This window comes from Morone saxatilis, unplaced genomic scaffold (genome assembly GCF_004916995.1).
Source record: "Morone saxatilis isolate NCDOM2014 unplaced genomic scaffold, NCSU_SB_2.0 Contig3, whole genome shotgun sequence".
Classification (NCBI taxonomy): domain Eukaryota; kingdom Metazoa; phylum Chordata; class Actinopteri; family Moronidae; genus Morone; species Morone saxatilis.
The window spans coordinates 19099615-19111495 of record NW_023339873.1 but is presented as its reverse complement, the minus strand read 5'-3'; the positions used below and the strand labels follow the sequence as shown (position 1 = coordinate 19111495).

Genomic DNA, 11881 nt, shown 5'->3' with positions numbered 1-11881 from the left:
ATACACAAGACAGACAAGATAGTATCTGCGCACAAAACAACACGTTTAATCAGGCCAAAAACTAAGATGCTAAACATTTAACAGACCTAATAGAGGCAAAATAAATAATATTACAAACTCTAATATAATACATATTACCATTAATAATACATATGGTTACTCAACACATAAATTTTAAAATTAACAAAAAAAACTATTATTTAATACATTATAGAATGATTGAAATTATGTCCTTCTATAATTTTAAACCCTGCCATGAATACTATCCAACCAAAAACATACATATCTCCATGTATGGATTAATGTATTGATAAAGTTATAACATTTACAAAGAATTAGCAGTTTTATTTAAAGTATTTTTTTTTTTGGCTTTTCATTATAGCCTTTACTTTGATAGGAACAGTTATGAACAGACAGGAAAGGGGGCAGAGAGAGGGAAGAACACGAGCAAAGGCTAGCAGGTGTGGAATTCGAACTCATGTCCGCTGCAGGCAAGGATCTCAGCCTTGGTACATGGGTCTCCAGCTCACCACACTGAGCTAACCAGGCGCCCAGAATTTATAAAGTATTTATAAAAGAATATATTAAAAGTTTATGAATATATAATAGTTTGACCTCCTAAATAACTTATATTTAAAAGATTATATCAATATTTATTTCTATAAACAGTAAGATAACCAATACAACTAGTGTGACATGTTTACATTTCCGTTTGCCTAAGTGAGGGTGCACCCCTCCCCCATCTCTTCACATCTATGTTAGGAAGTGTTGAGTGACGTCAGGTGGATGGACGAAAGCACACAACTGGGCAATGATACCCAGGTATCGGTATCTAGAAACAGTTATTTGAAATTTATGGTAATATAGAGTATGTCAAGCATCTAAAACAACAACAAGATAACTATTACATATTCCTTTGCCTAGTATCCTGACGACGCGCATCCAATAGCCTGCTCAAACGCAGAGAAACAAAAATAAACATCTGTCTTAATAATTGTCATCTGAGACTGGAATTTATGTCACGCTTGTGAACATAATGGGTCCAACTTATTACTTCAGTAACTATATGGATGACAGAATATGTCATAAAATCTAAAAATACTCTCATGAAATTTCCATTAGACAGTTCAATATGACATCCCCAGGCACCTCGACCGCTATCTTCTCTTCCTAAAAGGAGTGAGACCCCAAGTACATCGGTAAATATCAGTACTCTCTCAGCTCGATCAGCTACCTCACTGATTAAAACTCAGCTTGTGATCTCTAATCAGACTCTTAACATATCTCCTCATAGAGTGACTCGCTTCGCATCTTCGCGACACCAAGACGATTATCAGCCATACTGTCACCCTTACACTGCACTCTGAACCACCATTATGCTTAGATTCTTAACAGTATGACTAATAGACAAATACCTCCATGTAAAGATCCTTTACTGGCCATGCTAACCCATTTATTAGTTAGAATACTATTTGATATAATGTGATTGTGTACCAAAAACAAATATTCTATATCGACGCATTAGCTGTATTGCTCAGTTTGGGGAGTGTGCTACTCGCTGTTTGATGCTGTCATATAACACTATGTGGTACTAGGTTATAGCAAAGTTATGTCACAAAGCTCTTCCACAGATTTTAGCAAACATGATCGCAATATATACAGATGTAGAAACAAGCTTCTCCGGCCCTCTAATTCAAGACTTACAGTTACCATCGACGTCTCAACATCAGTTACTAACTCTCATTGGGTATAAAAGTCAGACTTCACGAACAAACAGAACAAGATAAACACTATCCCAAAACTCAAAACATTTCCTTTTAAAAATTGTCCCAGGAACACACGAATAAGAATCCAAGTGATTAAAACTAAGAACAACTACACTGTCTGTGATTCTAGCACTAGACTTTAAATGCATAGACGATTGTATAGTGATATGATATTAAAATTTCCTAATATAGAACATTATCAGAGCTGTTATCTCGGTACACATGTAGCATTCATCTAAAACAGTATTTCTATCATGATAGCGTCGTGAGTAAGTCAGTTTAACCATAGAGCCAAGACAAGTAAGAGCAAGCCAGAGCCATGCCATATTAGTGAAGGGAGTGTGTTACAATCAACAGCAAAGAATACATTACTGCAAGCTGGCAAAGCTCCTAGTCAAATCCATTATATCATAACAGCTCTTATAGCTGCCACACATGGGTAATCTACTACAACAGACATTATATAGAACAAAGTACTCGCACAATAACAGGCAGGATGTTTCACGTACATGTAGCGAATAATTAAGATGAATCCAGTTTGTCCGAATAATCTGATCATTGATTTAGTTATTGATCATTGTGATCTTATTGTTATTTTTAAAAGACTTTTTACCTGTCGAACTGCAATTGCTCAGTACGCATAATACGCAAACCAGCTGCCAATGCATGGCTCTCATAGGAGACAGTACTACATCCAGAAGCCTCTACAAGAGACGAGATGACTTCTTGATAGATGATCTCCTCACCACCATACTAGATAACAAACGTATATTTATAGATTGACAACCCACATCACAACCTTAAAGGTCCCTAGACATCGGCGAACAAGTGAGCTACGCCTGAGAAACCAAACGTCAATAGAAACATGTTAAGAAATCAAACCAAGCACGATATTTAAAATTTAGCACAATTAGAAACTGTAGCAACATTAATAAGCAGAAAGACTGAATTATAAAATGAGAGACTTACTACTGCACGCATTATAAGATATACAATGTGATAATAATCATCTCAGATGTTATGTCATAATATCAAACAAAATTGACCCCACCATAATCTACACAATAAAAAATACCCACATATATTATAACAGTATACTTTAGAACAAGTATTATATGTAAACCATTTCATCCATTGTTCATTAACCTCACGCTCACACATGCAGTTTGGCTGCTGTGCACAAAACTACCTCACCTGGGAATACGCGACACAGCTCGGACGTGCTTATAATCATAGACCGCATTCGGATCACGCATGGCTCTTACGTCCCACTCTGGAAGTCGCTCCCAATCAGCTCTCTCTCTGGTACTTCTCAACCTCCATGGTCTGCTCCCTTCGTCACACTGATTCTCTTCATAGAGACGCACAGAGCAGACGCCACGCAGCGACAAGAAGTCAACTAGGACAGAAAAAGAGAAATCCAGACAAATGCTAACGTCAGGCTACACATTTCTATAATCAATGACACGAAGAGCAACAGCTCCACAGATAGATGAATTAAGAACATATTACACAACTCTCTTATTATGTGAATACTACATAGGTGCACATGAGATAATCCTAACCAACCTGATTGCACCTTGCTTCTACTATGTATATACATCTCTAGATTACTCGATCTCTCAAGATTTTAGTTTCAACTAATACCCACACTAACAGACACACATTAATCTACAGAAACTATACCTTAACTAATTTAAAGTAAGAATGAACAACTATCCACCAGATTTTATGCAAGTTATCAATTGTATCAATTCATACTCTGAGAAGAACACATACAACACGAAGCAGTACCTATAATATACTCTCAGTATGACATTGAAGGCCTCTAAAGAGATCCACGCCGTCATGGCCAGGATCAGGATTATGGCTTCCTGATACTCTGCTCTCTTCTACCCACAATTAGTGATACTATCACTCATCATATTGTCAAAAGCACTCCAACTACACAATACCCAACCCTAGGAATGATGGAGTTAGAGAGACATCAATACTCACATCATGAGACAGAATGACCAAAAAGGAGAAAAACAAGTTGTCGAGGATCATATGCTTATAATCATCACTTATAAAATGTTATCGCGTAGCCAATTAATAGTACCTCACTACCAGCCTCACACAGAGAAAATAATTAACGTGTTTCTTCTATGTTCTACAAAACTCCTAGATAGTGCGTTTGAACTGCTCTATTGTCTCGCCTACGAGATATTGATTTATGTAATGATGATAACTCTCCATATCAATACTGCTGAACTATTGGAAGTATTTATCTCATGTGCTCATTACACTGAAAATGCCCTCTCAAAAAGAATTATCAGACACTACCACATATAATATTGTATCCAAAGCACAGACTATTTTGCTATCGTCTATGTCTTGTTATAAAAGCCATGTTTCTCGGAAAAGATAAAAAAGATCTCATGTTGAGTTTCTTGTCTACAGGATGGTCCTTACCCAGTGCAGAGGTCCGATACACAACTTCACAGCCAGTCAGTGGGATGGTGGGGTCATCAGCTTTCAGACGAATAACTCCTTTTAAGACTTTAACAGCACGAGCTGATTCCCAGCTGCCATTACGCGACAGGGCGAGCTGGTACCCACAAATGGAACTCCTCAAAGGCAAATTCATGGCTCTCTCCAAAAACTAAGAGACATCAGAAATAGGACACGTTTCATCAACGTATCAGAGGTTTCTGTAAGCTTCATCTGTTGCGCAGGCCAATGTAGAGCCAATTAGAAATTGAAAAAAAAAAAAAAAATGAAACACTCATTTGTTGGGAAATGAATGTGAAAAAGAAGTGATATTTTATGTGGGCGTACTATGGTTGCAGGCTTTAACACTTTTTCACAATCACTATGGCTGTGACTATGAAGCCACAGAGGATTACTCGCCTCCTGACAGCATCTCGTACCTGCCTCTTATGCCCAGAGCTATAGTCAGCAGGTCGTACACCACAGAGGCCAGACTGCAGGCTGATGAATACGATCATTGTTGTGTTCAGGAATTCTGCTCAGGACAGCGTCACGGTTAGCCTAAACACACAAACAAGATAGGGATGTAGAATGGCACTGTGATAGGTTGAGTTCCAGGATTCACTGCTTCAGAAAAGGGTGTGGAAATGTTTCCAAAGACTGTTTCTGTGTCTCAACCATGGACTCACTGATGAGCAGCAGCAGAAAAGCTTCTTTCTGTGTTCTCCTGAGGGCAAAACAGATGGAAAGTAGAGAGAGAGAGAGAGAGAGAAAAGAGAGAGAGAGAGGAGAGAAATGCACCCAAAGGAGGTCAGAAGATGGAGTTGGACAAGATGAGAGGAGAAAAAGGGAAAAACCGAGTGTGAGAAGATGGAGAGAGCTACTTGATGAAAAAGTACACTGGCAACAGTTTAATTTTGGGTGCCATGTTGGCTATTTTCCATTGCATTCCACTTTAGCACCAACAAACAGACGTTATCACTTACTCTCTCCCGAGTACACACCGTGGGCGTCGGCTTAGGGTGTAGTTCTTGCTGTGAGTGGTGTCTTGCCGTGTGGGGATCGTCCAAATGGCGACACTGTGGGAGGGTCTTTTCCAGAGGAGACCAGTAACTCTGTTCGCACATTCCTCTGAGCAAGATCTCTGCAAGCTGCCTGGCCTATGGTCTGCACACACACACAACACACACAACACACACACACACACACACACACACACACACACACAGCACATTTGGCAAAGACGATCTAGTGCTAACAGCAGCATCTGTTTACTTGGAGTTACTTTGCTTAAATATATTAGATAACAGTTATAATAATGATTTACCCCTGCCAGACATGTAATATGGATTCTTTCTGTACAAACAAAACCTAATATGAAGTCTACCTCCTTGTAGTGGGTTCTGTATCTACATCGATAGAAATCTGTTTAGGTTAAGGTAAGTTTAGGTTCGCCCTAGCCACTTTCTCAAATTCTACATGTTGAAGCAATGTGTAGATAGCTGGGTATTACTTTGGAGGCAACAACATTTTTAAAGGAATAGTTTGAGATTTGGGGAAATAAGTTTATTCTCCCTCTTGCCGAGAATTGGATGAGAAGTTGACACTGCTGTTAGCTCCTCCCGGAAACTGTAAAGCTCACTAATTAACACGTTATATCTACCTTGTTTAATCCGTGCGTATTTGCCAAAATGTCAAACTATTCCTTTAAGTAAGTCAAAGGTGAAACATGAGGTGATCCATAGACATCTCCTAATCTCAAAACAAAATATAAAAGGCCAACTTCCCAACCCATCCCTCACCATGCGCAGGCTCTGGGTGGTTCTGTTCTCAACAGCCCGAAGAATCTCCCGAAACCGGCCCACGCCTCTAGTCAGGTTGCTATGGCAATGTGGTGAGGAAACAGGAAGAAAAACACTTGTCAGAGTCTGTAGGATGTGTATGTGTGAATGCAAGATATCTCAAAGCAGACACGTGTGTATACTCCACTATGTTCACAACATTTTCAAGTTTCTATCTATGAGAGTCAGTTTACTGGCGAATATTCAGTAGTGACACTAGCAGATGTTTCTTTGCTCCACAACTTTGCCAGTTTGCAAGATGATACAGCAAAAGCCTGTGTTACAGTGATGCTTTAAAGTAAACTACATCCCCAACATTAACATCCACATGTCTCTTTGATCTTTGATGTTGGTTTATATATATATATATATATATTTTTTTTTTTTTATTTCACACTGTGCTGGGCAATTCTACATGCTGGTAGCTTCAAATGAGGTTTGAAACTAAGTTTTTTTGAAGGTTGTTATGGTCAGAAATGATATATGTGATGTTGGGAAACAAAATGTTCTACTTTCAGTTTGAATTTCATTACTTGTGTGATGATGTCTTAATAGCAGACACCAGAATTTAATTGAATGAATATGACACTGTAGTGTCTACATTTTTTAAGTTCCCTCTCCTGACACTGCAAAACAATGAGCTAGCACACGGGGGGAAAAAAGCTACAGAGGCAGAAAATTGTACAGATTTCATCAAGGCCATTAAAAAGTTATTTCTTCCAGGACAAGGCTTTAGTAGCTGCCACGGCCCTGAAGCTACCTCTGTACTTAAAACAACAACACTGTGGGAACTACTCTCTGTTGCACTATGTGTGTGTTACTTAACTGTGTTCACACTCTGCTTTTATCAACCTGTCAGCAGCTTTGTAACACATTGACCGCAAAGTGGGTGGAAAGTGCCCACAAAGGTTGTTCTTTCTGTTGCGGCAACCATTCTAAACTAGAAAAACTGTGAAAGTGTAAATACAAACTAACTTTATTTTTGTTTGTGAGCAGTAAAATCTGTTGTGCTGTGGTTCTGAAGTGACTGTTCCTTTCTGATTTCCTTTTCTGTCCAATATCTATCAATCCATCACCACCCTTTTCCCTCTTTTACCCATTCTTGAAGTGGATGACATGGGCTCTCTGCAGGCCTGTCTCCAGGAAGTAGCCCAGTTCCAGGTCTTGGGCTGTCGGGCCGGGCTTTGGGCTGCGGTTCTGAATTCCCACTGACAACGCCTGCAGAAACAGACATACAACGATAAAGAAAGAAAAAAAAAAAAAAAAGACAGAGAGAGCAGAGAGAGTTTAACCTAAATGAATGATTAATTCTAATTAGAACGACCACACATTTGTCACTGCATTCAAATTATTTGTAACACAGCAGAGCCCCAGGTTGGCTTTCACGTTTGATGAACAGCTATCGTTAACACAATGAAAACAGGGTTAACTAAAAATAATGAGCTGTGGTGAGTCAGCTGTATGCCTATTTCTGATTGACAGTTTGCCACAGCTATGGTGCGAGTTATCAGGCAATAAAGTGCACAATAAATTCTCGAGGGAAACACTGAGAGTCAAACTGGCGCACTCATTCTATTTCTAAATTTCATTTCTAAAGATGAAAATGCATGAGACATGATAACCAAGCAAGAAATTCAACAGAAAAATGATCATATTTCTGTCTTTTGCGGCGAGTACAGTATGTGTGCTTGGGACTGAGAAATGTACTTTTATTCACTATTGGTAACATACATCTTTTTTGGCCTGAATGTCACATGGATTATTAATCCAGCAGTGTCTCAAATGAATGATTATAGGGACATAATAATTAACTTTTGGTTGATAAATAAACTTGTTAAAATCTGCTGGTTGAGTTTGTGTATAAGGGGCAGTACACTGAGGGGAAATGTTACCAACAAGTGTTTTTAGAACGTCCACGTTTCATTTATATTAAAATTCTTATAAAGACTTAGGAAATTTGCTTAAGGAAAATATGTATTTGTTCCATGTTGGTTTCATTTTGTAATTGTTACAACATGAAAAATGCAACCCTAAACAATTAATGTTAACTTCATTAATCTAATCAAATTTTAAGACCTGTAAAAGTCTGTGATATTAAAAAAAATATTCCAATAACTCAGCGTTTCCTTAGTGACCTTATCCAGGTCATATGAAGTTTACAGAATATATCTATTGGCAGTTTGATATACATCCTCCTGACGTTTGTTGCAGTTTACTGTTATTTACCAGCTCAGTCTGTGTGTCCTCTCAGACATCCTCAAAAAGAGGAAGAGATTTGTTTGCCGATTGGCTGTCATGGGCAGTAATGCATTAGTTAAACTTGCACACTGTCTGCAGAATATTCATCGCACACCCACAGGGATGGCAGAACACATGGGGGTCCAGGCGCTCACAAGACATTTGGAGAACGCTCGTGTGAGAAAATACTGCAGCAGATAGTTATGAGACAAGTAGGCCAACTTCAAACACTGTACGAAACATAAAAAACATTAAAAAAATACTGGGCCACAAACACGTTACCTTCTCAGCCTCCTGCAGGTAGAGCAGAGCAATGTCTCCAGACTTTTCATAGCAGGTGATGATTTCCTGCTCCTGCTCTGTCGTGCCCCTATTGGACAACGGAGAGCCAGTGTTCTTATTGGATAGGGATGGGGAGGCAGCTGGGACCTTCTCTAAACACAGTCCTGAGGGGAGAGGGCGACAAGAGAGAGTGGGAAGGGTGGCCATGAGTCATTCATCAGTGTCTGGGATTCAGTTTAGCCTGTCAGACCATTTCTATATATAATTTCATATTTGTGGCAGAGTGGATCGGCGTAGTCTAACACTGGGATGATCATCTTCTTCTACTGATGATTGATTTGTGCCTCATAATGAATCATTTAAAGTCATCACGTTCATATATTATCAACAAGCAATAAGTATTCTCTTACACAGATAAATCAAATAAGAATTGAATTCATAAGACAGTTTATCCCAAAGCTGTTCATCAGCAGAGACACTCTACTGCCACCATGTGGAGCAGAGCGGTAGTGCAGAGGTTGGAGCAGACTGGAGTGATGGCAGGTGAGGCGGGGTTAAGTATGATATGAAGGCTGGGTGTGTGTTTATACCTTTAGTAGCGTATGCCTCTGCTATCATGGACAGCCTATACACAGGAGCTCCCGCCAGCTGCATGTCGTCCAGGTTCACCTTGCTGTAGTGACCTGTCAATACATCAATTATGCATCAAAGACTAAATCGATCAGCACTTTTTTGATTGATAAAAACATCATGGACAAAAACCAAATATGAGAAGATAAACCAGTGTGTGTAGTGTGTGTGCTACCTAAAGCGTCTCTGTGTTCTCCCTCCACATAGCAAAGTTTAGCCATCAGCACGCTGGCTTCCTGAAGGTAATCGGCCTGCAGGACAGAAAAAAGTCTAAATATATACAGATTTTAATGTGCCCATTTTGAAGAGCTTACATTAACCACATTCTGTTTGCGGCGCACTGTGACAGAAACACAAATCAATTGGTAAAATAAGTAAGAAACAAACTGTAACAAGTGACAACACAAGCAAGATCCACAGTTACCTTGAGGTTTCCTCTGTCCAGAGCAGCAGTGAGGTGTTTCCTGACCTCCACTAGTTTGGGTTGCGGGCCCCTGGGGCTGGCTCCCTGTTTGATGGGGTTCTCCTTCAGGTACGTCTGAAGCTTGCATTCCCCCAGCAACAGCTCCCCTAGGTCATCTACACACACACACACACAAGATGTTTGGAGAAAACATGATCTTCATCTCTCCACCACTTTAACAGACTTGGATTAAATAAATTAAGTCAGTCAAGGAACAATTTGCCAGATTAAATCTAAAATCAATTGACAACCAATCTAATACTTAATCTAAAACTGATATATAGTTAATCCAGGATCACTGTATTGCATTGTAAACTCAATCTAAGTTTAATCTAGATAGACAATTTAAGGTCTAAATAACAACACAATGGACAATCTAATGACAATGTGTCCACCTTAAGGGTTCTCCTGGCTGTCTGCAGTGAGTAAATCTACACTGTTGTGTTTTCACACATAGCAGCCTGTATTACATACAGCCTTAACAAGCTTCTTAATCCAGTGAGTGAGTGTGTTTAGAAGCTCAAAGGGTGAAATGAGCAGTAATCCTGTTCCTGATGCCAGCTCGCAGCTCTCACTACATTGCACAATGGCAGCAACACTGATTCTACATTTTTCTATTTAATATATAATATACTCACATATATTCTACGCAAGAATAACATGTGGAAACATTTCTCGTCAAGATACAAATGTTATTTCACTGAAAGCCAACAGACATCACATGCTATTACTTATTTTGCCGCATTTAGGGTCTGGGGGTGTTTAACACACTCATCAAAGCATCGGAGTTGTTTTGTTTTGGCTCGACACTGATCTATTTATATTTCTGTTTTATGACTCCAGGCAGCGTATAGGAGATGTAAACCACACTAGAAGTCTTCATGGTGATTCAATGCATTAACTACCATGAGCAGTCTGCCTTGGCTATTTGCAGTGGTGACAAGATAGACACATCTGCAACAGGAGAGCATCTGTCAATCTGGAGGATCTACAGTCGTGAATGTAACCTGGATAGGATGGTGTTTACATGTAGTTCTTTTAAATCTGCTTGTATGTAAGGCAGCTCATTTCCACATGAAGAGGGGCTGATATGATATCAGATGTGAAGATGGTAAACATGTACAGCACATACACAGGTGGGCTTTTATGTTGAAAGAAGCAGCTTTGATTGCTGTGCTGCCTGTTGTGCAGCTGACAATCCAGCATCAGTGAGGAGTTTGACAGCTAGCATGTAGCCATCTTAGCCACACAGCTCACTTCAGTGAAACTAGTTACGATGCGAAACCAAAAATAAAAACCTTCAGATTTAGAATTTGGTTAGTTTATGATAGAAGTCAAGCAAAGACATCGTTAACCTTAAAGTGGCAGATTTCTGAATGGAGTTCGGTTGACGGTAGAGCAGCCACAACTGTCAGACTACAGGAACTAATGGTCACAGAGTTAAGTTCTCCGGATCTTAAAATCAATGTCTCTCAAACACTGACACAATCCCCGGTCTCTCTCTTGACCTTTGCTAGTTAACCGGCTCTGACCACACCGCACACTGCTGGAAAACTCCCAGCATCGGCTGCCGCTGTCAGGAAGTCCCGAGGACTCGGAGCAGGCAGAAGGCCTTACACACTGAATGAACCAACCACAGCAACCCCGCACATTTCTTACCGTTTGATATTAGTTTGGCGGAGAGCTGCCGTACTAACTCCGGTATCTTGTCCCATTGACTCTCTGAACGACACCGCTCTATCTCGGTCTCCAGTCGTGAGCCAGACTTCCTCGCTGTCATTTTGGTGAGTGGGCTCGACTGGACCAAAACACCACAAGAGGAGCTGACGTCGAGCTGGTGCTCACGAGAAGTACGGCTTCCGGTCGATTTCGAAATAAAGCTTTATTTGCTAATGGATTTACAAGACAGTATCAGCTTGAATAAAAAACAAAACACGTATGGTTTAGCTTGTTGTGTTAGTTGACACATTGTAACTGGTTGAGATAACTTTTAACTGTTAAAAAAAAAAGAGTAAGAGGACAAAAGTGAGCAACTTACTGGGGTAAAAGAGTGACATCTGGTGGCCAAGAGTTTATAATTACTTTCCTCTTTTTTCTGTTTGCCAGCAGGGCATCTTCCTTCTTCCTGATTTGCTGAATTGACTGTGGGTCTCTCACAGGATCCCTGTTGAAATCTGATTGTGTACATA

General features: G+C 39.8%; 1 protein-coding gene across 1 annotated transcript in view; it reads right to left on the bottom strand.

Moving 5' to 3' along the window:
- The window catches only part of ttc7b (tetratricopeptide repeat domain 7B), a 28565-nt gene extending 17036 nt beyond the window's left edge, over positions 1-11529 (bottom strand). The window contains exons 1-7 of the mRNA XM_035673735.1: positions 11352-11529; positions 9654-9808; positions 9405-9480; positions 9190-9282; positions 8600-8763; positions 7176-7297; positions 6041-6119 (exon numbers count right to left, since the gene is read on the bottom strand). Of these exons, the coding sequence (XP_035529628.1) occupies positions 6041-6119; positions 7176-7297; positions 8600-8763; positions 9190-9282; positions 9405-9480; positions 9654-9808; positions 11352-11472 (810 nt within the window). The 5' untranslated portion in view covers positions 11473-11529. The remainder of the gene's footprint in view (positions 1-6040; positions 6120-7175; positions 7298-8599; positions 8764-9189; positions 9283-9404; positions 9481-9653; positions 9809-11351) is intronic.
- Between the last annotated feature and the right edge of the window lie 352 nt (positions 11530-11881).